Raw genomic sequence first — 26,976 nt, forward strand, 5'->3', positions numbered from 1 at the left:
CCCCTAAAAGAAGCCAAGCGCCTAATCTAAGTGAATCAAGGTAAAGGTTATCCTCATTCTTCAGCAAGCACCCAAAACATGCATACCCCTATATTTCTAAAGCTAAAGGCTAAGGGAAGGGGCCTCCCGGCCACTGTAGCAAAAACACTATTCACACGCACTGTAGCAAAAGCACTATTCACACGCATTGTTGTAAAACACTATTCACGCACACTGTAGCAAAATTACTATTCATAGGCACTATAACAAAAACACTATTCATGGCTGCATAACCTAAACTTCAGAGCTCTGAAATCATGTGTAAAATCACCAATAAATCCCACTATGTTTCCTGAATGAAAACACCTAATAATCCTCCTGACTGTGTCATTCAACAGCGAAGAGAATGCTAGCAAAGAGGGGTTTCGTCCTCCAAGCCCAACAATTAAATTTTCCAGAAATCCAATAGCATAATAGTAATATCATCCAAGCATGCCTCAACTCATTCCAGCCAAGAGAATATAAAGTCCTCAAGGAAGTCGACTTCATTTGCATAAGCAATGTGGGATAAATGGGAAACACCTTTTTAAAACAACTTTATAATAAAGTGACTTAATTGATAAGTCTTTTATTTAATTATCACTTTATAATAAAGTAAATTAACTTCGGCATTAAAATCATATAAGAGTCGAACTCAGAACATCATGTATGATAGCTCGTCAGAAAAAGAGCTCAACCAAATCCACCAAGCCGAACACTAGAAATTTCCATATCACATAACTCCCACTGACTTACTAAAAATAGTAACTCCTGAAAATACTACCAAATGAGCTCCCTAATCACTTCATTAGCCTACACAAGCTCCCATCATAGGCTAATCTACTGACCCTAATGGTCACATTAAGTAGGGGACATTTCAATCCGCCCCCCTTGAAATTGCTTGTCCTCAAGCAATCTCAGTTCTTGATGCTGCAATACCTGCTCTTTTTCCCAAGTAGCATCCTCTTCTGGCAAGTTTCTCCACTTAACCAAGTATTCCTTAACTACCTTGTTCCTAAAAGTCCTCTCTCTGGTATCCACAATAGCTTCAGGGACCAACACAAGCTTACCCTCCTCATCCAACGGTGGCAAATCTGCAGAAGGCACAATTCGTTGACCAATGGCTTTCTTAAGTCTCAACAAATGAAACACATTATGTACTCGACTACCCTCCGGAAGCTCAATCTCATAGGCGACCACGCCCACTTTGCGAATCACTTTGTAGGGGCCATAAAACCTAGGCTTCAAGTTCTCGGCTCCACTTTTTTTGAGCGATGACTGTTTGTATGGTTGTAACCTCAAATAGACCATATCCCCTACCTCAAAACTGCACTCTACCCTGTGCTGATCCACATACAACTTCTGTTGATTCTGAGCCTATTGTATGTTCTCCCTGAGCACTTTCAAGATATCCTTACTATCCTGCAATAACTTTTGGCTTTGGGCACTCTGTTGTCCCCCAAATCTAAATCGATCAAGCTAGGTGCTTCATAACCATATAGTGCCATGAAGGGAGTCATCCTGATGGATATATGATAAGTGGTATTATAACAGTACTCTCCCATATGCAGCCATCTGACCCAAACTCTTTGTTGAGCACTCACATAATTTCTCAAATATCCCTCCACCCATTTATTCACAATCTTCATCTGCCCATCTTTCTGTGGATGGTAACTAGTGCTGGATGTAAGATCTGTACCACAACCTAAACAATTCTTGCCAAAAAACACTCATAAATTTACTATCTTGGTCATTGACTATGAATCTAGGCAGCCCATGTAACCTAAATATCTCTCTGAAGAAAAGATTTGCCACCTGTGTTGCTGTGAAAGTGGATGGAATAGCAAAGAAGTGAGTGAATTTCGTCAAGCGGTCTACCACCACATAGATGCAATCTCTCCCCTACACTTGTGGTAAGCCAGTGATGAAGCCCATAGAAATGCTTTCCCATTTCCCATCCAGAATGGGCAATGGTTGTAGTAAACTTGTAAGAAACGTGTGCTCTCCCTTATTCTACCGATAAACAACACTCCCTGACATACCTCTGAACATCATCCTTGAGCCCTCTCCACGAGAACCGCTCTCGGATTTTCCTGTAGGTCTTGAAGACCCCTGGATGCCCAGTTGTAGGTGCATCATGAAATGCCCTTAGAATCTCCTCTCTAAACTGTGTTGTAGGGATCAAATAAATCTTGTCCTGAAATCTTATCAACCCATCCAACATTGCATACCTATCATCCTGAATGATGCCCGCAACTACCACAGAAGCCCAATCATCTCCTACATACTCCGCTGCAATACGATCTCTCCAATCTCCTGAAATTTCTGCTAGAGCACATAAGTAAGGTCTCCGAGATAAAGCGTCAACCACCACATTTTTCTTACCTTTGAAAAACTCTATGTCAAAGTCATAAGCTTGCAATTTGGTAACCCATTTCTGTTGTCAATCATTAAGATCACGCTGGCCCATAAAGCATTTAATACTATTGTGATCAATCTTGATCAAAAAATGCCCACCTACCAAATAAGATCGGAATTTGGCCAATGCATGCATTACGGCCAACAATTCCCTGTCATAGATAGAATAGCTCCTCTCAACTCCTCAGAGCTTCCTACTCTCGAAAGCAATGGGGTGTCTCTCCTGCATCAATGTTGTCCCTATCGCATCTCCTGAAGCATCACACTAAAGCTCAAATGGCTTCGTAAAATCAGGTAGAGCTAAAACTGGACAAGATGACATTATCTATTTGAAGTGGTCAAAACATCTCTGCACTGCCTCTGTCCATGTGAAGGCCCCCTTCTTGGTGAAATTCGTCAAAGATGCAGCAATCTGTGAGAATCCCCAAACAAACCTCCTATAAAAACCACATAAACCAAAGAACCCCTTAAGTTGTGTGAGGTTTGTGGGAGTAGGCCAATCCACAATAGCTCAAATCTTTTTGGGATCAACCCGAACACCATCTGCACTAATGATATGCCCAAGGTAAAGCAGCTTGGTCATGCCAAACTTGCATTTAGATTCCTTGGCATACAACGACTCTCTCTCCAGAGTCGATAACGCCTCCTCTAGATGTTGTAAGTGCTCCTCCCAGGTTTTACTGAAGACCAAGATGTCATCAAAGAAGATCAAGACAAATCTCCTCAATTGCCTCCTGAATACCTAGTTCATACAACTCTAAAATGTAGTGGGTGCATTGGTTAGCCCAAATGGCATAACCATAAACTCAAAGTGGCCATAGTGACATCGAAAGGTTGTCTTCTCGATGTCCTCTGCTCTCATCCGAATCTGATCGCATCTAGATCGTAAATCAATTTTGGTGAAGAAGCATGCCTCATGCAGCTCATCAATCCTAGGAATGGGATAACTATTTTTTATTGTTTTCTTATTTAGTGCCCTTTAATCGATGCACATGCGCATCGTCCCATCCTTCTTCTTTACCAAAACTATTGCTGAAGCAAAAGGGCTTTCGCTAGGTCTAATGTGCCCCATCTCCAACAACTCCTTAATTGCCTTCTCTATCTCATCCTTGTGCTTCTTAGGATGACAATAGGCAGTAATCATAACTGGTTTGGCTCCTTCCTCGAGCTCAATAACATGTTCTATCCCCCTGTCAGGAGGAACCCCATGCAGAATCTCGCCAAATACTTTAGTGTGCCTGTCAAGTATCTCCTGGATATTTGGTGGATGACTCTTCCCCTATGGCTCCTGTGAAGCTGGCATAGTGAAACATTCTACTACCCACATTATGCAATTATGCCAAAAAGTTTATTCATTCTCCTCAGGGAGACTACCCTGCAACTACCATTTGAAAATCCTCTGATTACAATAGTTTTGCCCTCATGCTGGAATCTCATCTCCAATTTTGCTAGGTAGAGTGTGAACTCAACTAGCGATGCCATCCATGTCATGCTGAGGATGACATCATAGTCTCCCATTTCTAATACATAGAACTCATAGCCATCTCCAAACTTGATGTGAAGATTAGATATCTTTTGAGTGCATAATAATTTGTCACCATTAGCTACCATGACTCAACCTAGCATGCTCCTCTGTCTATAAACCTCTCGTAGCTACCAACCGTGCATTAATGAAGTTAGGTGTAGCCCCAGTGTCAATGAGAGAAATCACTTTTTGCCCCTGGATAGTACCCCTAACGTTAAATGTGATCGCCTTTTGAGCCCCCGTCAACCATGCCAACGACCTATCATCCTTAGGAATGTCACTCTCCTCTAGAGTGCTACTCTCCTTCGAATCAGAGTGTTGTTCCTCCCCCTTTGACTGTGACTTCTCCACTGAAAAACACTCCATTTGATTTGCCTTAGCCTTGAGAGGGCACTTATGAGATAAATCCCAAGGCTCTCTACAATGAAAACATAGCTTCTTCCTCAACTCATTTCGGGTGTCATTGTCCAACTTATTATCCCTTTTTGGCTGAGCATCCTTGTGAAAAGATTTTTTGTCCTTTTCCTTATCCTTCTTCAGATGTGAATCCTTATGCTGAAATCTGCTCCTAAAAGAAGAAGGTGCTAAGTCACAAGCCTTCTTGGTGGCCTCCTATAATGTAGCCAGATCATGCCCCTTGACCCAACCTCTCAAGGAATCTAAGAGTCCATCCATACATAGCACTCCTAATCTCCTCTCTGAAATATCTGTAACTAACAAAGCTAACCTCTGAAATTCACTGATGCATGTCTCAACTGATCCCCACTGCTTGAGCTGTACCAACTTTTTAAACTGTAGCTCAGGTTCTTTGGTATCAAATCTTTCTATGAGTCTCCAGTGAACTCCTCGTAAGATGTGATCTAATTATGCTCCATGTTTACCATGCCATGGTGCCACCACTCATGCGCTGGACCATCCAAATGAATAGCTGTATACTTGATAGCCTCCTCCTCAGGCATCGAATTTAGCTGGAAGTATGTACCTACCTTCTACACCCAAGCTCGTGCAATCATCTTCCCTGAAGCATCATAATAAGGTAAAGAAAGTTTTCCAACTTTCTTTTTCAACTCAAAGTTTTGATTCCTACCTTCTGCTCTAGGCATGTGTCTCATCCTTAAGTCCATGTAATCTCTGAGGAAAATATCTGCCTGAAACTCCGGTCCACTAGCCTCCCAGTCCCTCCTGAACTGATCTTGTAACTTGGTAATTTGCAGTTTATTTACTGGTTGAACCGGATCTCTGGGTGGGAAGGTGGGTAGAAGAGGTCTCGAGCTTGCTGTCCGAGCTGGGTGTGCAATAGGTCTAAAGTTATCAGCCTCATTCCCATTGTTGTCATGTCCATTATTATTGTCATTAATGTTATTCTCAAGACCATTGTTGTTGCCTCGGCCTCCATTATTATCATTGCCCCCATTTCCATTGTTTGCATCACCTGGATTAATATTGACGCCCATATGTCTAGCCATAAGTTGCAACATCATATCCATTTGCCTATTCTGCTCCTATTGCATATGCTGCCCCTCCTCTAACGTACCTAGTAACCATCTGAACATTACCTCCTCCTGATCTGGACCGGCATTCCTACCTCCACCTAGTCCTGTAATCCTATCATCTTGGTCTTCCATACTGCTGTCTTGTTCAAAGAATATCTCCTTTGTGTCTATATGACTAGATTCTATGTCCACCTACACGGATGAACTAGACAACTCAATCTGTGAGTCTGAATCTTTGTTGTCTTGTTTTGGTATGGCAGAAGTAAATGGCCTCTGTCGCATGCTCAAACATACATTCTTAACCTGTTTTATTTCTGACTTTAGTGTTTTGACATTACGTCAAACACTTTTCCCTCTATCCGACTATTCCAAATTCCCTGTAAGGCTTCAACAAGATAGCAAAACATAAAGCTCTGATACTACTGTAATAACCACCCCTTTTTTTTCTATTTTATTTTTTTTGACGAGACTTGCAGACTACTAAGTATTATCAATTAGAGTGTTATTTTCAACACGGCATTTTGACAAACACTTAGCAACATACAATAAATATGTAAATTCTAGAACCTCTGTATTTGCTGATAAAATATTAATTTTGCGAAATGTTTACATACAATTGCCTTATAGGCTGCAGCAAATATTCAGATTGGTATTTAACAATTATAATGCCTAAAATGAACAATATGATGGAAGGAACCTGGAAGTAGTGATCTATAGATGAAATGACAACGTCCCAACTTTTAAACGGCAAGAGTGGGCAAGAGAACTCAATGCAACACTGTTCATGCACTGTAGCAGCACTATCCACGGCATTATAGAAAAAACACTATTCACGTGCACTGTAGCAAAGTCACCATTCACGGCACAGTAGCAAAAACACTATTCACATGCACTGTAGCAAAAACACTATTCATGCTCACTATAGCAAAACACTATTCATGTGCACTTTACCAAAATTACTATTCACAGGCACTGTAGCAAAATCATTATTCACGGTTGCATAACCTGAACTTCAAAGCTCTTAAATCATGTGTAAAATCACCAATAAATCCCACTGTTTTTCCTAAATGAAAACACCTAATAATCCTCCTGACTTTGTCTTTCAACGGCAAAGATAATGCTAGCAAAAAGGGGTTTCATCCTCCAAGCCCAACAATTAGAGTTTCCAGAAATCCAATAGCATAATAGTAATATCATCCAAGCATGCCTCAACTCATTCCAGCCAAGAGAATATAAAGTCCTCGAAAAAGTCAACTTCATTTGCATAAGCAATGTGGGATAAATGGGAAACACCTTTTTAAAACAACTTTATAATAAAGTGACTTAATTGATAAGTCTTTTATTTAATTATCACTTTATCATAAAAAAAATTAACTTCGGCATTAAAATCATATGAGTCGAACTCAGAATACCATGTATGATAGCTCGTCGAAAAAAGCTCAACCAAATCCACCAAGACTAACACTAGAAATTTCCAAATCACTTGACTCCCACTAACTTACTAAAAATAGTAACTCCTGAAAATACTGCCAAATGAGCTCCATAATCACTTCATTAGCCTACACAAGCTCCCATCATAGGCTAATCTACTGACCCTGATGGTCACATTAAGTAGGGGACATTACACTGATGGGCAAGTAATCGTTGGGGAAAACCTTTACGAGAGTGTACAAAGATAGCCAATAGCAACAGTTACCAACGGAAACTAAAATACGAGATATATTAAATCAATCGGAAACACAAATACAATTATTAATTTGGGCCCCATATAATTTAATTTAATTAATTAATTAACTGGTTCCAATTAAATTTGTGAAATTGCACTTGGAGCGAGTTGCGCATGAATGGTGGCATCACAGTACCATCATACTGAGGCATGATCAAATAAATACCTATGTGGAATTCACTGAAAGATTGATAGATCAATTTGACGATAAAGATCCGGAACTCAATTTCAAAGATTTGGCACACGAGACCGACAGGTAACTGCTATCAGGCACACAAGATGAACGGAACATTATAGGTCTTGAATGCAGTCTTCCATTCATCACCCTCTCTGATCCGAATCTAGTTATAGCCACTCTTGAGGTCTATCTTTGTGAAGTATTGAACTCTACTCAAGCAGTCCATAAGATCATCCGATCCTTGATAGTGGAAATTTGTATTTGATGGCTATCTTGTTTATAGCCCTAGAGTCTGTACACATCCTCCACTCTCCATCCCTCTTTGTTGCTAGTATGACAGTTACCGCACATGGACTTAGGATCTCCCAAATGAAACCCTTCCTCGGTAACTCTTGAACTTGTCTACTTAACTCCTCAGTCTCAATAGGAGTCATCCTATGAGCAGCCTTGTTAAGAAAACTTGCTCCAGGGACTAAGTCTATTTGATGACTGATTTGCCTTACTGGTGACAACCCCTCAAGGACATTATCAGATATAATGTCCTAAAACTCATTTAACAGGCCTGAAACCTCTACTGGAACTTTTTTACTACCTTCTTTATCCAACCCTAGGAATTAAAGCATAATGCAAGTGTTGATGTTTCATGCCATCCAGAAATTTTCTCCCATCAACAAGACATATCCGAGTAATACTGCATACCTTTAATTCTTCCTTCATTAGGGATTTCAGCTTGTTATGAACTTCGTCCTTTGTCAAAGAATAGGTGTTTGCATGACCATCGTGTACAACACATTTGTTGTACTACCACGGCCTTCCCAACAACATATGACATGCATCCATCGTATGATGCCACATAGCACCTAATCATGGTAGCTTCCAGTTTTAAACTTACCAAACACTATTCACTGACCATGACCTTATCGTCATCCTGCAACCAAGCAATTCGATATAGGTGTGGGTGTTTCTCTCTCTTGAGCTTTAACTTTGTGACCATCTCCTCTAACACCAGATCGTCAGTGCTCCCATTATTGATAATCACATCACAACACTTATCCTCACACCTACACCTAGTGTGAAATAAACTCTTCCTCAAATCTAATTCCTCTCCAATTATTAGGGTTCTCCCTAAGTTGTTGGTTCAAGTTCGGATTCGTGTACAAGTTTGTGGGTTTGGGTAAACAAAAATCCCATTTGGATTCACAGGGGGTTTTATATATATATGAGTTGTACCATAATAAGATAATAAAACAATATAGTTTTTTGTGTTTTTAGCATACTTTTTGCCCTCACGGGCTATGGGTCGTCATAGGTCCTTAAGGGTCTGAGCAGGGGTCCTTGAGGGTCCTCCCGAATCCATGGCACGTCTAAGCAAGGTCCACGCCACAGATTGTGGGTTCGCAGACCACAAATCCACAAGGACCCACAATCTGTAGTGCAGTCCCTGCCCAAAGCTGCCATGGACCCAACACGAATCTGGTCCCAACAAAACCCTGCAACTCAGGATTCTCCTAATAACGAAAGGCTCTCCCCTCTCTACATCAGTTGAATGCTCAAATTTGGCTTCTTCATATGCATGTGCCACTCTCACCTAGCCTTTAATTCCCCTATTTGTCCTTCATTGGCATTGATCGTATTCATAAGCTCAATGCCCTTCTTCACCACAATAGAAACAAGTTCCTCTAAATAAACCTCTCCCCTGTCCTTGTTCATGCCTTCCTCTTCCTCTTCCTCTTTGGTCTCCATTAATTAGATCACGAGAGCAGTTGAAACCATCATTCATCTGATTTTGGTTGGTACCCACATCTTCATTTTCCGTCTGGTCATCATTTTGGCTTCCAAAAGACCTACCACTGCCCCTTCCTCCTTGGCCTTGCCCCATTTTCTTTCCGTCAAACCTCTTGTTTAGCTTCTCCTCAACTCTCAAGGCAAACAGGTATGCCTCTTCAATGTTGGTCATTCTAACCAGACTTAGCTCCTTTTGAATACTTGGTCTTAACCTATTAAGGTAAGGAGCGACCTTCTCCTTATTAGCTTTTGCATGCCTTGTCCTAATGAGGACTCTGTACAACTCCTCTGTATATTCCTAGACAAATTTTCCAACTTGCTTCAATCCTTGCATCTTCTTGAACAAATTAATCTCATAGTCAATATGAATGAATTGCTTCTTTAGTTTGTCCACGATTTCAACCCATCTTGTTATTCTCTCCTTCTCTCTTCGATTTCTTTCCAACTGGACCTCCTGCCACCAAATTTTGGCCTTTACAATCTTGACCCTCTCAAGATCTTCTACATCTTCATACTCAAAATACTCCTCTAGATTAAGGTTGATTTTGGGTCTTTTTCCAATTTTGAAAATAACCATCAGAATCCTATCAGCCTCTGGATCCCTTTCTTCTACTTGAACCTCTTCAACCTGTCCCTCTTCTGCAAATTCCTCCTCACTTTCGTCTCCATCCCCAATATCAATCCCTCTTCGCAGTTGCTCTTGCAAGGCTTCCACTTGCCTTTGGAGGGCTCTAAAACCCTCATCTGTAACACCCCCAACTCTTCGACCGCATTTCCTTCGTGGAGGCATTTTCACACTTATCTCACAACCCATAACCACAGTACTACTGCAAACTACCTCATAGTCGACAATTTTTCTACGCACTCAAGAACTCCTACTCCGATACCACTTGATGAGGGCGCAACTTGAGACAAAAAAATGAACACAACAAAAAAGGAAACCTGCAATCATCTAAAAGATGAATCTATTACATGCATTACAGTCTAACAGACTCCACTACATGCAATGTAGGCTACAATATTATTAGATTCTAGAGAAAAGCCCTTCTCATAGTACTTTCTCCCACACTCCCCCAAAAACTTCCTTTCACCTCAAGGATGGACCTTAAATAGCCTATCTTAGGTTTAGGGCTAAGAATAAAATTTAAGTTTTGAGATTGGACAACTGTAGGTTCTAGAATTCAAATAAGAAGTCAATGCGAAAACTAAAGGTTCCAGAAAAAGTGGTCCAACTTCCAGGAAGCATAACTTTTGATCCAGGACTCCAATTGACAAACCCTTTACATTGTTAGAAAGCTCTCTAAGCGCTCTATAGCCCTAAAAACAAGCGACGGCCCTTTTCCATTTTACAAGGCCGTCTAAGGCCATTTAAAGCCTCAAATCTGACTCTAAAGGGTTTCTAGGAGTTCTTTGGGCAACTTAAAACTACAATAACTTTCAAAAGGTGAAACATTTTGATCTAATTCATTTTCCACAATGTTTGAAATTTCAATTACGACCTTTTCCTCCAACTCACACCCTCTAATTCTTTATAATTATGGCTCATCAATAAAATAACTCATTTTTTGCATTTTCACATTTATTAAGGTGTGCCAAAATGCTGACCCAGAAAGGTGATAATGGAAATTTAAGAGTTGGAATGATTATATGCATAAGCGTATTATATACATTATGGTAATGATTCTTTTCCAGCTCATGTCCAAGCCAAACACCAATGTAGCATTAAAGTCCTCACTTGTGAAGAACTCAAGGTATTATTTTTTTGCATTTCACAATATGTTGTTCAATTCTTTGTCTTAGAATTTCAATGTCATGAACAAGCTTTGGAGTAAACCGGTCCTTGCCAATCAAACTACAGCAGGAGTACAATCAAATTAAACTTGGTAATATGACAAAGTGACTCCTTATGTCTAAGATTCCTTGCATATTTTTTTTTGTTTGCATTGGATATTTTCCTATATTTTTTTGCATAGACCATCTCAATCAAAAAATATTTGCCTTCGATGAAGGTAGTCCAGTATTAAAGGAAATTACATGCAGGAATACATTTATACTTCAATTTTATAAAAAGATAATATAACGTGAGACAAACTTAAAATTACTAAAGAAAAATATAAGTCCTGAAAATAGTGATATTGATTCTAATACACACCAAAAACTAAAATGCAATGGATAGAAGTAAAAAATAAATTTTATTCAACAAAAAAAATGCCTTCATTTAGCAGAAATGCTGATACCCATTTGTAAAAAAGAACAGAAAATATTTGTGATGCGAATGACTGGCTCCAAAGCTGGACAATTAAACGGAGAACTGGCTCTCCATTTTCTGGCATTTGGACATAGTGTTCAGCAAGCACTTCATAGAAGCATGGAGAGCATCCATATTCTGCAGAATTTATCACACCTTCCTTCTCATCAAACAGGATAGCTGTTTCACATTTTGACGGAACATGTGTTAGGTTATATTATGCAAGTAATAAAACATGTGATCTTTATTAGAAAATTTGATTGCATGCAAAGAAATTGTCACTCTGAATCAGAGGTATCCCAATTTCAACTGATTAAAGATGTGTATCATAGAAAAGTTAAAACAAAAGACCCCTTCAATGCAATCTCAAATAAAAATAGTAAGGACATATTACTTTAAACCAATGAGTTCTTAATGAAAGCCAGAGATTGGACAATGAAAATATGCATCCAGAAATTCTTTTAATCAGTCACAAAAATATGCAATTTTCACAAACTTATGTTCCACTTGTATTGCTTCCAATTGTCAACTAATGAATTGGTAACAATGGTCCATGTATCCCAAGGTCCTCTTTATGGATTACTAAAAGACAAAGCAAATCAAACCAACCTATTACACGAAAATAAACATTGGTGGGTGTTGTTGGAAATCTGGTGTAGCTTCAAGAGAGATCTTTTCTCTGTTTGTTCCTTCTACATCAACATTCAAAGTCACCAGCATTCACGAGCTTCTAGCAAATTTTGGTTGTGTACTGCTGGAGTCAAGCTCCCAGCAATTTTGGGTTGAGACTGCTGAAGTCAATGATTGTTTAGTGATCATTCCTCAGCAGCTAGGATATTATATATATTTACCTTTATATTTGCAACTTATTATCGCCGTCCTCTTACTTGGCGTTTCACGTGGATGGGTGTTTGTCAGGTACAATCTCTATTTCTAATGTTCCCCATCTTTTAAACCCTCAATGGAGTTCCTAGTTTTTCATTCTCCGAAGGCTAAGTGGAGAAATAAGGAGACATAAATTAAACTAAAGTCAACAAATAAATAAATCTAAAGGTGACTTTATATTTAATTAATTTAATTTTCTAGAAGCACAACTAATTATTGTATTGGAAAGGGGGAAGCTTTTAGATAATGCAATTAAATAATATTTTATTTCCTTCTAGAAGGGTAAAGGAAAAGAATAAATAGCGGCGCGAGCTTCATTGTTAAGCATCCGATTATTGTCAATTGCATTTGATATGAACTTGGGAGAAGAAACTAAGGGTTTCTGTTTTCAGTTAGCTATTGGAGAGTGTCAATTCTTCAGTGTTGCAACCATTTGAGGTGGTGAAATATCCATTGAATATGGCATTCAGGAGAGCTTCATTCTGGAGTTCTATTTGTGCTTAAAGTTAAGGAATAACAGAAGTATTTGAAGAATATTGAAAGACTATCGAGTGCAGACCTAAAGATTCATCTTTGGCAGCCATTAATAATCGTTTTTTTCGTTGCTGCTACAGTATGCATGAACAATGTCGCGCTACAGTACCCGCGCTTGATTCCGATTGCAACTTTCATCTCTATCCAGGGCATCACTATTATTAGGTTCCTCTTGTAACTATTAGTAGTTAGTACTGTAATCTTAGGCATATAATTTTGTTGTAAGTGATAATTCAGAATTAGATTTGGCATTGTTGTAGTCATTATTGTAAGCCCATATGTCTTGGCAAATTCATACCAACATTGTGCATGGGAATGAATTCAATAAAGGAGATATATATTGCATACCATTTGTTTGACGAAATGTCCATCTAATAGCATACATGATTAGCATAATAGTTTTATGCCAATTGTTTGTCAAAATGTCAATTGGCTGTGGGTATGCATTCCATATCTAGTTTCCATGTATATGCATTGGAAATACCAAAAAGAATTACTTGCATATTAGTTCATTGTAAGAGGTATTTTAATATCATTTGCAAACATTCTAAATTTCTTAGCATCATCCAAACCATATCAAACAATTTGAAACACAAAAAAAAATCAAAAAAGAGAAAGGCAGCATACAAGTGTTTGACAATATTCCTTGAGCTAAAATCAGTCAATTTGTGCAAGGGATATCACATTGGTATCAAAGCTTGCTTGCAAAGTGTTTCACAAAATGTCAAACCACTAAATTAGAGAAGAATTTGGTGTTTGATGAAGTTATAATCGGTTGGAGTTATTACATTGGTATCAGAGCTTGCTTGCAAAGTGTTTGACGAAATGTCAAACAATTGAATTTGAGAAGGATTTAGTGTTTCGCGAAGGTATAACCGGTTGGGATTACTACAGTGGTATCAAAGCTTGCTTGCTCAGTGTTTGACAAAATGTCGAACAAATGAATTTGAGAAGGATTTGGTGTTTCACAAAGTTATAACCGGTTGGGGTTATTAAATTGGTATAAGAGCAGTTTCCTACCATACTGTGGGGTAGGAAAAAATTAATTATTGTTAAACTTGCTGTTGCATTTGGAGTGACCAGCACTCTAGCATTTTCTAGCTATGGACAGACATAGGAGGACTGATAGTTCTACAAGTCAGTGGACTAACGAGGAAGTTAGCGCGAAAATGAATGTTTTATAGGAGAGTATGGAGAGACTTAATTTTCGTCAACAGAGATTAACGAAGAGCTTGTCGAATCCAAAGACAATTGAAAGGGTAGCGAGGTATATGGTTTCCACCTTTAGAAGGCTGACATCGAGGTTGCAAGGAAGGAAGCTTGAATTTTTCTCAACAGGACTCCCTAATGCAGATGTACTTATATTTAGTACGGCACCTGCTAGTCCTATCTGCAGTGTTGACAATGGACTTAGCGGCACCGAGCTTCAGCTGGTTAAGGCTCTCAGAGCTGTTGCTACAATTAGTGCAGATACAGTTGATGCAATTGTTATCACTGATACTTTCGGCTCTCTCGAGGAAAGGATTATTATTAGAGATTAGTATGTGAGATCTCATGGTGTTGCTATAGTGCAAGGGGCAGTTATTTCCTCAAGTGGGACCGAGGCACGTACAGAGTCACCCAACTGTGATGTCGGTGATGTGGATGTTTCAACAAATTCAATAGATGTGGGTTTATGCTCTAGTATTACTGATTCGCAGACTGGCGTTGAGACGTATGCAAAGTCAAGGGACTACAATTGAGGCTTTGTTAGGGGATGTCGATGCAAATAGTATGGACACGTCTAATGATCCATTTGATGATGCTATGAGATATATTAGGTATGACACCCCTTGTCAGATATTGGGTGATGACTCCGAGGAGGTTTTGGATGGGTCCCAGGATCGATGCTTGCATGATCTTACTATTGAGGTGGAAGTTGAGACATGCAAGGAGATTGATACGTCAAGGGATTCCATTTCTTCGGATGAGGAATTGGTTGAGGTACATGGCAGTTGTATGTCAGATGCAGAATTGTGCGAGGAAGATACCACCCGTATAAGCGATCTTGTGGTGGATAGTTCTAATTTAGTTTCCTATCACAGTGCAGTTAGTGAGATACAGAGCTTGTATAGGAGGCAGGGGTTATAGAGGCATCATGTGACTTGTCAACTGAAGGTGAGTGATAGTAACATTTCTTTAGCTCTTGAGCATTATGATGTTATTCGTCAAATGTTAGCTACATCTGGTTGGGGTGCTCCTATGTTTGATGAGCATGCTAATAGTACTCTTTCTCTAGCAGAGGTCCATGCACTTTGAGAAGCTATTAGGATCTTGAAGCATAGTTACTCTCAATTAGTTGCTGACAAGGATTACCTTCTAGAGTGGGTTGGAGTTCATTGTGTTGCTGGATTGCTTGAGGACAAGAAGTAATTTCAGGGAGGGCGAACTGTAATGTTCCCCATCTTTTAGACCCTCAATGGAGTTCTAAGCTTTTCATTCTCCGAAGACTAAGTTGAGAAATAAGGAGAAATAAATTAAATTAAAGTCAACAAATAAATAAATCTAAAGGTGACTTTATATTTAATTAATTTAATTTTCTAAAAGCACAACTATTTATTGTATTGGAAAGGGGGAAGCTTCTAGAGAGTGCATTTTCCAGAGATACAGTTAATTATTGTATTGGAAAGGGGAAAGTTTCTAGAGAGTGCAATTAAATAATATTTTATTTCCTTCTAGAAGGGTGAAGGAAAAGAATAAATAGAGGCGAGAGCTTCATTGTTAAGCATCTAATTATTGTCAATTGCATTTGATATGAGCATGGGAGAAGAAACTAAGGGTTTTTTATTTCAATTAGCCATTGGAGAGCATCGATTCTTCAGTGTTGCAACCATTTGAGGTGGTGAAATATCCACTAAATTTGGCATTCAGGAGAGCTTCATTCTGGAGTTCTATTTGTGCTTAAAGTTAAAGAATAACAGAAGGATTTGAAGAATATTGGAGGACTATCGAATGCAGACCTGAATATTCATCTTTGGCAGCCATTAGTAATCATTTTTTTCTTGCTGCTATAATACGTGTGAACAATGTCGCACTACAGTACCCGCACTTGATTCCAATTGTAACTTTCATCTCCATCCTTGGGCATCACTATTATTAGGTTCCTTTTGCAATTATAAGTAGTTAGCATTATAATCTTAGGCATATAATTTTGTTATTGTAAGTTATAATTCAAAAACAGATTTGGCATTGTTGTAGTCATTATTGTAAGCCCATTTTTCTTAGCAAATTCATAGCAACATTGTACATGGGAATGAATTCAATAAAAGAGATATATATTGCATACCATTTGTTTGACAAAGTGTCCATCTAATAGCATAGATGATTAGCATAATAGTTATATGCCAATTGTTTTTCAAAATGTCAGTTGGCTGTAGGTATGCATTCCATATTTAGTTTCCATGTATATGCACTGAAAATACCAAAAAGAATTGCACTTGCATATTAGTTCATTGTAAGAGGTATTGTAATATCATTTGCGAACATTATAAATTTCTTAGTATCATTCAAACTATATCAAACAATCTGAAACACAAAAAAAAAAATCAGAAAAGAGAAAGGCAGCATACAAGTGTTTGACAATATTCCTCGAGCTAAAATTAGTCAATTTGGGCAAGGGATATCACATTGGTATCAGAGCTTGCTTGCAAAATGTTTGACAAAATGTCAAACAACTGAGTTAGAGAAGAATTTAATGTTTGACGAAGTTATAACTGGTTAGTGTTATTACATTGGTATTAGAGCTTATTTGCAAAGTGTTTGACGAAATGTCAAACAATTGAATTTGAGAAGGATTTAGTGTTTCACGAAGGTATAACCAGTTGAGGTTTCACCACCGACTAACTGATTTTAGCTCAAGGAATATTGTCAAAAGCTTGTATGTTGTCTTTCTCTTTTCTGATTTTTTTTGTGTTTCAAATTTGTTTCATATAGTTTGAATGATGCTAAGAAATTTAGAATGTTCACAAATGATATTACAATACCTTTTTCAATGAAATAATATGCAAGTGCAGTTCTTTTTGGTATTTTCAATGCATATACATGGAAACTAGATATGTAATGCATACCTACAACCAACTAACATTTTGACAAACAAATGGCATACAACTATTATGCTGATCATATATGCTATTAGATGGACATTTCGTCAAACAAATGATATGCACCATATATCTCCTTTATTGAATTCATTCCCATGTACAATGTTGTTATGAATTTGCGAAGACAAATGGGCTTACAATAATGACTACAACAATGCCAAATCTGATTATGAGTTATCACTTACAACAGCAAAATTATATGCCTAAAATTACAATGCTAACTACTAATAGTTGCAAGAGGAACCTGATAATAGTGATGCCCAAAGATGGAGATGAAAGTTGCAATCGGAATCAAGCATAAATACTGTAGCGTGTACTGTAGCATTGAACAATAAATGTATTCTCCAATTTAAGCACAAATAGAACTCCAGAATGAAGCTCTACTAAATGCCAAATTCAGTGGAGATTTCACCACCTCAAATGGTTGCAACACTGAAGAATTGATGCTCTCCAATGGCTAACTGAAATCAGAAACCCTTAGTTTCTTCTCCCAAATTCATATCAAACGCAATTGACAATAATCAGATATCACATTGGTATCAGAGCTTGCTTGCAAAGCATTTGACAATATGTCAAACAACTGAGTTGGATAAGAATTTGGTGTTTGGCGAAGTTATAACCGGTTGGGGTTATTACATTGGTATCAGAACTTGCTTGCAAAGTGTTTGACGAAATGTCAAACAATTGAATGTGAGAAGGATTTGGTGTTTCTCTTTTCTGATTTTTTTTGAGTTTCAGACTGTTTGATATAGTTTGAATGATGCTAAGAAATTTAGAATGTTCGCAAATGATATTACAAGACCTCTTATAATGAACTAACATGCAAGTGCAATTCTTTTGGTATTTTCAATGCATATACATGGAAACTAGATATGGAATGCATACCTACAGCCAACTAACATTTTGACAAACAATTGGCATACAACTATTATGTTAATCATATATGCTATTAGATGGACATTTCGTCAAACAAATGGTATACAATATATATCTCCTTTATTGAATTCATTCCCATAAATAATGTTGCTATGAATTTGCCACGACAAATGGGCTTACAATAATGACTATAACAATGCCAAATGTGATTCTGAATTATCACTTACAACAACAAAATTATATGCCTAAGATTACAATGCTAACTACTAATAGTTGCAAGAGTAACCTGATAATAGTGATGCTCAAAGATGGAGATCAAAGTTGCAATCGGAATCAAGTGCGAGTACTATAGCACAGCACGGTTCACACGTACTATAGCAGCAAGGAAAAAAAACGATTACTAATGCTACCAAAGATGAATTTCCAGATCTGCACTCAATAGTCCTTCAATATTCTTCAAATCCTTCGGTTATTCCTTAACTTTAAGCACAAATAGAACTCCAAAATGAAGCTTTCCTAAATGTCAAATTCAATAGATATTTTACCACCTCAAATGGTTGCAACACTAAAGAATTGACACTCTCCAATGGCTAACTGAAATCAGAAACCCTTAGTTTCTTCTCTCAGTTCATATCAAATGCAATTGACAATAATCGGATGTTTAACAATGAAGCTCTCGCCTGTATTTATTCTTTTCCTTCACCCTTCTAGAAAGAAATAAAATATTATTCAATTGCACTCTCTAGAAGCTCCCCCCTTTCCAATACAATAATTAGTTGTATTTATAGAAAATGCGCTCTCTAGAAGCTTCACCCTTTCCAATACAATAATTAGTTGTGCTTCTAGAAAATTAAATTAATTAAAGTCACCTTTAGATTTATTTATTTGTTGACTTTAATTTAATTTATTTCTCAACTTAGCTTTCGGAAAATGAAAAGTTAAGAACTCCATTGAGGGTCTACAAGATGGGGAACATTACACTACTTACCACAACTCAACAAGTATAATGAGCGGCTCTTTTGTAACGACAATTTCATCTTGTTGTGTTTGCATGTCCATTACGCCCCTTATGTTTTTCTCTCTTCCCAAAGACAGTTCAAATGATAAAGTTTATACATATATCTTTGGCATCGAATTGTGTGTGGTATTCGGATTTTCTTGTATTCAGCGTGGGAAGTTGTCCAATGCTCTTATTCTTGTGAAAGTTTTTTTCCTATAGTGGGTGTATGTCTTCAGGTTGTTCAAGCATTTAGAAGAGTTTGTTCTTCATCAAGTTCATGTTCTTGGTAGTACATGATATAGAAGGATATCGCTCATCTTTTATCTTTCATACCTTGGATAGTCGGGTTATTCAGAGTTTATATCGATTTTTGAAAGAAATTGTTTCTAGTTTGTCTGGTTTCATTCATATGTTCTAAGTAGTCTTCATGTTTGGTATTTTATTTATATTCAGCTATTTGTATAAGGAATTGTGTTGGCAATCAGCTTACCATTTTGTATTCATCCTGAAAATTTTGCATGTCGTAAGTCAGTACTTATATTTTTATTCAAGTTCTTCATGTAACTCCTAAGTTGGTTTTGAGATTATGAAAGGAGATTGTAAAAGAACTTTGGAGATTCTTCCTTATTTATAATAAACAGATCAATTTTGTTGGGGTTGGATTGTTTCCCTCGAAGAGGAGGGTTTTTCCTAGAATACATCTTTCTCTGTGTGTGTTTTAATATTGATTTCTATTAATCTAGTTCAAATTTAACATGGTATCAGAGCCAGTTTGCTGAAGATCTGATTTGAACCAAGTTGCTTGACTCCCTATCTTTAATTCACTTGTATTTAAAGATGGTGAACAGACATAAAGTTGAGGATAGACTGGAAGGTTCCTCAAACTTTGCATCTTGGAAATCGAGAATCCTAGTTGCTCTTAAAGATAATTATTTGATGGATTATGTTACCTCTGTTGTTTTTGAACCTTCTGATAGTGAAATGTAAAAAATAGTCCACATCAGAATTTGAAATGAAAGATCTTGGCTTCTTGCATTATTTCCTTGGTCTTGAAGTATGGCAGTCACCTAAAGGTATTCTTCTAAGCCAAGGTAAATATGCCTTAGATATTCTGAAAAGGTTTGGTATGCTAGATTGTAAATCCATGACCACTCCAATGGAAGCAAATCTTAAGAAATTCTATGGGGATGCAGCTAGTTCAGATCTGATTTATCCTACCATGTATAGACAGCTCATTGGTTCCCTCATGTATTTAGTTAACACAAGGCCTGATATTTGTTATGGTATTAATACTTTGAGTCAATTCATGTGTGAACCAAGGTAAATTCATTTAGTTGCAGCCAAACATATTCTGGGATATGTTCATGGTACATTGAGTTCTGGTTTATTTTTTATTCAAAAGCCAATTTAACACTGACAGGCTTTTCTGATTCAGATTGGGCAAGATGTGCTTCTAACAGTAAGAGTACTTCGGGATATTGTTTCAGCCTAGGTTCAGCAATGACTTCTTGTTGTAGAAGGAAGCAATCTTGTGTACCTCAAAGCACTGCTCAAGCAAAGTATGTAGCAGCATGTATGGCTACAAAAGAAGCTTTGTGGCTTCGCAAATTACTCTCTACTCTTTTTGGTCAAATGGTGGAACCTACTATGATTATGTGGCATAATCAAAGTTGTGTAAAGCTTTCAGTTAATCTCGATTTTCATGACAGATCCAAACATGTAGAAATTAAATATCATTATCTCAGAGACATAGTTCAACGAAAAGTTATTGAACTCAAGTATATTTCTACTGAAGAACAAGTTGTCAATATTCTCACCAAGCCTCTGCGTAGGATGAAATTTAACTACTTTCGAAAGAAGCTTGGCCTAATGGAAAATGATATGCTTGCTAAGAAAGAGTCTCAGCCTCATGGTGAGTACTTCTTTGGGAGGGAAGTCATATAATGATGATTCTTGTGTTCATCCTCTGCAAGTAGGCATGATGAAAATACATCATTCATTGTAAGTAGGCATGGTGAACTTACCCTCTGCAGGAAGGCATGGTGCAAATACAGTCTTCTCAAGGAGAAGATTGAGGTGAAAGTCCTCACTCAAACACCCTCTGCAAGTAGGCATGGTGTATCCCATCCTCTGTGACTAGGCATGATGGAAATATAATGCATTAATTACTTGTTTTTCATCTTATAGGAGTAGCTATGAGGAAATATATTTTGATAACAATTAATGTATTTGATATTGTTATGAGGGGATAACAATAGTAATTTTGTGATTGCAATTGTTATGTTTTGATTCTGTTATGTGGAAATAACATTAGCATATTTTTATAATGTGGTGACAATAGTATGAATTTCATGAGAAATATTGAATTAACCACTTGATTGGTTGCAGCCTATTGCTCTTGTCGCATTAAGACAATCTAAAGACCACTCTTGCTAAGAGGGAGTGTTGGAAATCTGGTGTAGCTTCAAGAGAGATCTTCTCTTTGTTTGTTCCTTCTGCATCAACATTTGAAGTCACAAGCATCTAGCAAAATTGGGTTGTGAACTGTCGGAGTTAAGCTTCCAGCAATTTTGGATTGAGACTGCTGAAGTCAATGATTGTTTAGTGATCATTCCTCGGTAGCTAGGATATTATTTATATTTAACTTTGTATTTGCCACTTACTATCGTCATCATCCTCCTTGGCATTTCACAATCCCTATTTACCACATGTCATCAAGTATATGGAGCAGCTCTTTTGTAACAGCAATTTCATCTTGTTGTGTTTGCATGTCCATCACACCCGTTATTTTTTCTGTCTTCCCAGAGACTGTTCGATTGATGGAGTTTATACAGATATCTTTGACAACAAATTGTGTGTGGTATTTGAATGTTCTTATATTTAGCATGGGAAGGTGTCCAATGTTTTTATTCTTGCAAAAGTATTTGTCCTACAACAAATGTGACTCTCCAAGTTGTTTGAGCATTTAGAAGAGTTTGTTCTTCATCAAGTTTGTGTTCTTGGTAGTACATGATACAGAAGGATTTTTCTCATCTTTTATCTTTCATACCTTGGATAGTCAAGTTATTCAGAATTTATATCAATTTCTAAAAGAAATTGTTTCTAATTTGTCTAGCTTCTAATGCAGGAGCATCCAATGGTGTAAGGGAAATCTTGTATCAGCCAAAAATATGCTTAGTGTTAGTTTCGGTTTAATGTGTTTGTTTTTATGGATACCCATTTGAGCCAAATAGAGATTCCAAATCTCATAGTTCCACTATTGGTTTTCTGGGTTAGTGTTTTTGAGCACCTCAAGATATGTGCACATGCAGAAAATAGGTTATTTCGTAATTGAGCCATAATTATGATGAGTTAGAGGGTGTAAATTGGAAGGATGATTGTACTTGTGATTTAAAGCATTCCAAAAAAAGAATCAGGTCCAAAGGCTTTACGGATTGAAATTTATTGCAGTTTTAAGTTGCCTAGAGACCCCCTAAGAACACTTCAAAATCAGATGTGGGGCCCTAAACAGCCTCATACGGGCCCAAAAAATGGGGGATGAGCAAAGCTGGTCCATAAAGCTATAGAGCGCTTGGAGAGCTTTCCGAAAATGTAAACGATTCGTCAATTGGAGTCCCGGATCACAAGTTATGCCTCCCAGAAGTTGGACTACCATTTCTGAATTCTTCTACTTTTGCACCAACTTCTGACATGACTTCTAGAACCTTCTACTTTGGCGGTGGATGCCACATGGCATATTATAAAATGCATTCCTAACCCTAAACCTATTTTGGGTTGCTTAAGGTCATTTATTGCATTGTAAAGGCAATTCTTGTGGAGTTTGGGAGAAGGTACTGTGAGAAGGGTTTTTCCTCTAGAATCTGATAACATTGTAAGCCCACAAGGCATGTAGTTGGGTCTATTTCCGTTGTACTGAATGTAATAGCATATCATTTATAATAATAAAATTCTCCTTTTCCTGTTGTGTTCATTTTGTCTTGGGTTGTCCCTGTATCAAGTGGTATCAAAGCAGGAGTTCCTGAGTGTGTACACAGAGCACCGATTATGAGGCAATTTGCACCAAGACTCTGTGGTTGTGAATTTTGAGATAGTGAGAAGATGTCTCTACGAAGAGAGCATGGTGGAAAGGTCGGAGGTGCTCCCCCTGAGGTTGGAGCCCTCCAGAGACAAGTTCAAGCATTGCAAAAGGAGATTTGTAGAGGAATGAATCTTGTCGTAAGGGATGAAAGTAAGGACGAAAATGAAGAAGGAAATGTTGAGCAGGAAGGGGAAGAAGAAGTAGTCCTGGACCAAGTGGAGGAGAAGCTTTTTAGGGCCATTGTTAAGCTAGGCAAAAGGCCTAAACTTGAGGTTGGCATGTTTTTGGGAAATCTAAACCCAGATGAGTTAATCGACTAGATCAATGAACAGAAGGAATATTTTGAGTACGAGGATATTCAGGACCCTCATAGGGTTAAGTTTGTGAAGGCCAGACTGAAGGGCCATGCCAAAATCCGGTGGCAAGAGATTCAATTAGAAAGGAATAGAAGAGGGAAGGAGAAAAGCACAAGATGGGATTGCATGGTGGACAAACTAAAGAAGCAGTTCATTCCTAATGACTACAAGCTTAATTTATTGAAGGAGATGCAAGGGTTAAAGCAAGCGGGCAAATCTGTCCAAAAATATACAGAGGAGTTTTACCGAGTCCTTATTAGGATAGGGCATGCAAAAGCAAACAAAGAGAAGGTTGCCCATTACCTTAATGGGTCAAGACCTAGCATTTGAGAGGCACTAAGTCTAGTTAGAATGACCAGCATTGAAGAGGCATACCAGTTTGCCTTGCGAGTTGACGAGAAACTTAACAAAAAGTTTGATGAAAAGAAAAGAGGATGCGATCAAGGAGGAAGGAATAGTGGTAAGTCTTTTGGAGGCCAAAATGAGGACGAGAGGAAAAATGAAGATGTCAGTACCAGCTAAAACCAGAGGAATGAGGGTTTCAACCGCTCCCATGATCAAAATTTTGGAGACCAAAAAGGAAGAGGTTAAGGATGTGGACAAGGTTCAGGAAGAGGAAGCTTTTGTGGTACATGTTTTCACTGCAACGAAGAAGGCCATCACGCCTATGAGTGCCCTCAACGCCAAGGAAAGACACTAATGGTCAAGCAAGGGTTGCTCATGTGGATGATGATACTAAGTCATTGCATTCAAAGGATACAGAAAGAGAAAAGGTTATGGTTAATGAAAGGATCTTGCTAAGCGGTGAGATTGAACCTAGACAAAAGAGGAATCTGCTTCATACTAGGTGCAAGTGCGAGGGTAAATGTTGTGATGTGATTATTGATAGTGGAAGCACTAACAACTTGGTGTCAGAGGAGATGATCTCAAAGCTAAAGCTCAAGAGGGAGAAACACCCCCATTCATATCGGATATTTAGTGAACAATGTTTGGTAAAGTTCAAGATGGGGAGTTACCATGACGAGGTTCTCTATGACATCATCCCGGTGGATATATGCCATTTATTGTTGGGAAGGTCGCAGCAGTATGATAGGCATGCTATACATGATGGTCGTGCAAACACCTATTCTCTGATGAAGGATGGAGTTCGTCACAAGTTGAAGCCCTTAATAAAGGAGGATGAAAAGGTATGCAGTAGTGCTAGGGTATGTCTTGTTGATGGAAGAAAGTTTCTAGATGGCATGAAAATCAGCATGTGTTATGCTTTAATTCCTAGAAAGGATAAGGAAAGTAGAAGTGAAGTTCCAATTGAAGTTTTGGGTCTATTAACTGAGTATGGAGATATCATAGCTGATAATGTCCTAGAAGGGTTGCCGTCAATGAGCTAGTTTGCCTAACAAGGTTGCTCATAGGATGACTCCTATTGAGACTGAGGAGTTGAACAAACAAGTTTAGGAGTTGTTGAGGAAAGGTCTGATTCAAGAGAGCCTGAGTCCATGTGCAGTACCTGCAGTACTAGCGCCAAAGAAGGATGGAGAGTGGAGGATGTGTACAGACTCTCGAGCTATAAACAAGATAACCATCAAGTATCGGTTTCTTTTGCTAAGGATGGATGATCTTATGGATTGCTTGAGTGGAGCTCAGTAATTCACAAAGATAGATCTCAAGAGTAGTTATCACCAGATACGGATAAGAGAGGGAGACGAGTGGAAGACTGCTTTCAAGACCAAGGAGGGTCTATATGAGTGGTCAGTCATGCCCTTTGGACTAACCAATGCGTCGAGCACCTTCATGCGGCTTATGAATGAGGTACTAAAGAAATTTTTAGAAAAATTTGTTATTGTCTATTTGGATGATATTTTGATTTTCAATAAGTCTCTAGATGAACATTTGTTGCACATTCGTAGTGTCCTTGAGTAGTTGAGGGAAGCGAAATTGTTGATTAATTTGAAGAAGTGTAGCTTTGTCAAAAAAGAGTTAATCTATTTGGGGTTTGTTATATCAATTGAAGGTCTCAAAAATGGACCCAAAGAAGGTGAAGGTCATCCTGGAATCGCCTACTCCAAGGTTTGCCACTAAGGTGAAGTCATTCCATGATTTGGCTAGTTTTTACAGAAATTTCAATAGTATATGTGCACCCCTAACTGAAACAATGAAAGGGGATAGAAAAGAGTTCAAGTGGATTCCAAGAGCTGCAAGGAGTTTTGAGTTGCTGAAGAAGGTGATAGAGCAACCTGTGTTGGCACTTCCTAATTTTAACAAAGTGTTCCAGGTGGATTGTGATACTAGTGGTGGTGCTATTGGGGCTGTGTTGAGCTACGAAGGTAAACCTATTGCCTATTTTAGTGAAAAATTGAATGATGCAAAGAAGTATTGTGTTTATGATCAAGAGTTCTATGCAATAGTTCAGGCCTTACAGAAATGGAGGCATTGTTTGTTGCCAAAAAAATTTGTCTTGTATACTGATCATCAGGTATTACAGTATCTAAATAGCCAAAGTAAATTGAATCAAAGACATCTGAAATGGGTAGAGTTCTTGCAAAGCTGTACATTTGTATTGAAACATAGAAGTGGAAGATCTAATAGGGTTGAAAATGCATTAAGTAAGAGACAATTGTTGCTGACAGAAATGCAAGTTTAAGTGGTTGGGTTTGATGAACTCAAGAATATGTACCCTGAGGATCCTGACATTGCCGAGGCTTGTAAAGAACATGTTACTCTAGACAGGACTAGGTGGTTGGATTACATGATCCAAGATGGTATGTTGTTCAAAGGCAGTCAACTGTGTATTCCAAGGAGTTCCATGAGGGAGAACTTGATCAAGGAGAAACATAGTGGAGGGATGGCAGGACACTTTGGTTGAGATAAGGTCATTGTCATTGTTAGTGAACATTATTGTTGGCCTCAATTGTCACAGGATGTGAAGAAGTTTGAGCAGAGTTGTCGAGTATGTCAGACAACCAAAGGAGTCAGTCAAAGTACTGGACTCTATCAACCACTGCCTGTTCCATCAAGGCCTTGGGAGGACATAAGTATGGATTTTGTTCTTGGGTTGCCAAGGACACAAGGGGTAATGACTCAATATTTGTGGTGCTTGATAGCTTCTCCATCTCCAAGATGCCACATTTCATTCCATGTCACAAGACTCATGATGCAGTGCATATTGCAGATTTATTTTCCAAAGAGGTGGTGAGGCTACATGGTCTCCGAAAAAGTATTGTTTCTGACAGAGATACTAGATTTGTTGGCTATTTGTGGAGGACTTTGTGGTTGAAGTTGAAGACATAATTGAAGTTCAGTTATGCATATCATGCACAGATTGATGGACAAACAGAAGTGGTGGATAGAAGACTGGGCAATTTGTTGCGGTGATTAGTAGGAGATAAGCCCAAGGGATGGGATTTGATTCTACCACAAGCGGAATTCGCTTACGATAATTCTGTGAATAGGAGTACTGGTAGATCACCACCCCAAATTGTGCATCGGACTAATCCAAGGACTGCACCAGAGTTTAGGAAGATGGAGCAAGGACAGAGGACTAGTCCTCAGGCAGAAGACTTTGTTGAACATGTCAAGAACCTACATGAGGAGGTGCCCGCACATATTACCAAGATGAACCTGCAATATAAGGCTAGAGCAGATCAAAAGAGGAGACATAAGGAGTTCCAAATTGGGGATCTAGTTATGGTGTACTTGAGGAAGGAACGATTTCCAATG

General features: G+C 38.3%; 1 protein-coding gene across 2 annotated transcripts in view; it reads right to left on the reverse strand.

The window, feature by feature from the left end:
- LOC149576423 (K-stimulated pyrophosphate-energized sodium pump protein) overlaps window positions 1-26,976 on the reverse strand; it is a 199,921-nt gene that overhangs the window by 131,079 nt on the left and 41,866 nt on the right. For both annotated transcript variants that reach the window (XM_089817234.1, XM_089817237.1), the window contains exon 3: window positions 11,381-11,571. In XM_089817234.1, the coding sequence (XP_089673360.1) occupies window positions 11,381-11,571 (191 nt within the window). The remainder of the gene's footprint in view (window positions 1-11,380; window positions 11,572-26,976) is intronic.

This window comes from Cupressus sempervirens, chromosome 1, assembly GCF_028749045.1.
Source record: "Cupressus sempervirens isolate cs-2001-9-10 chromosome 1, ASM2874904v1, whole genome shotgun sequence".
Lineage (NCBI taxonomy): Eukaryota > Viridiplantae > Streptophyta > Pinopsida > Cupressales > Cupressaceae > Cupressus > Cupressus sempervirens.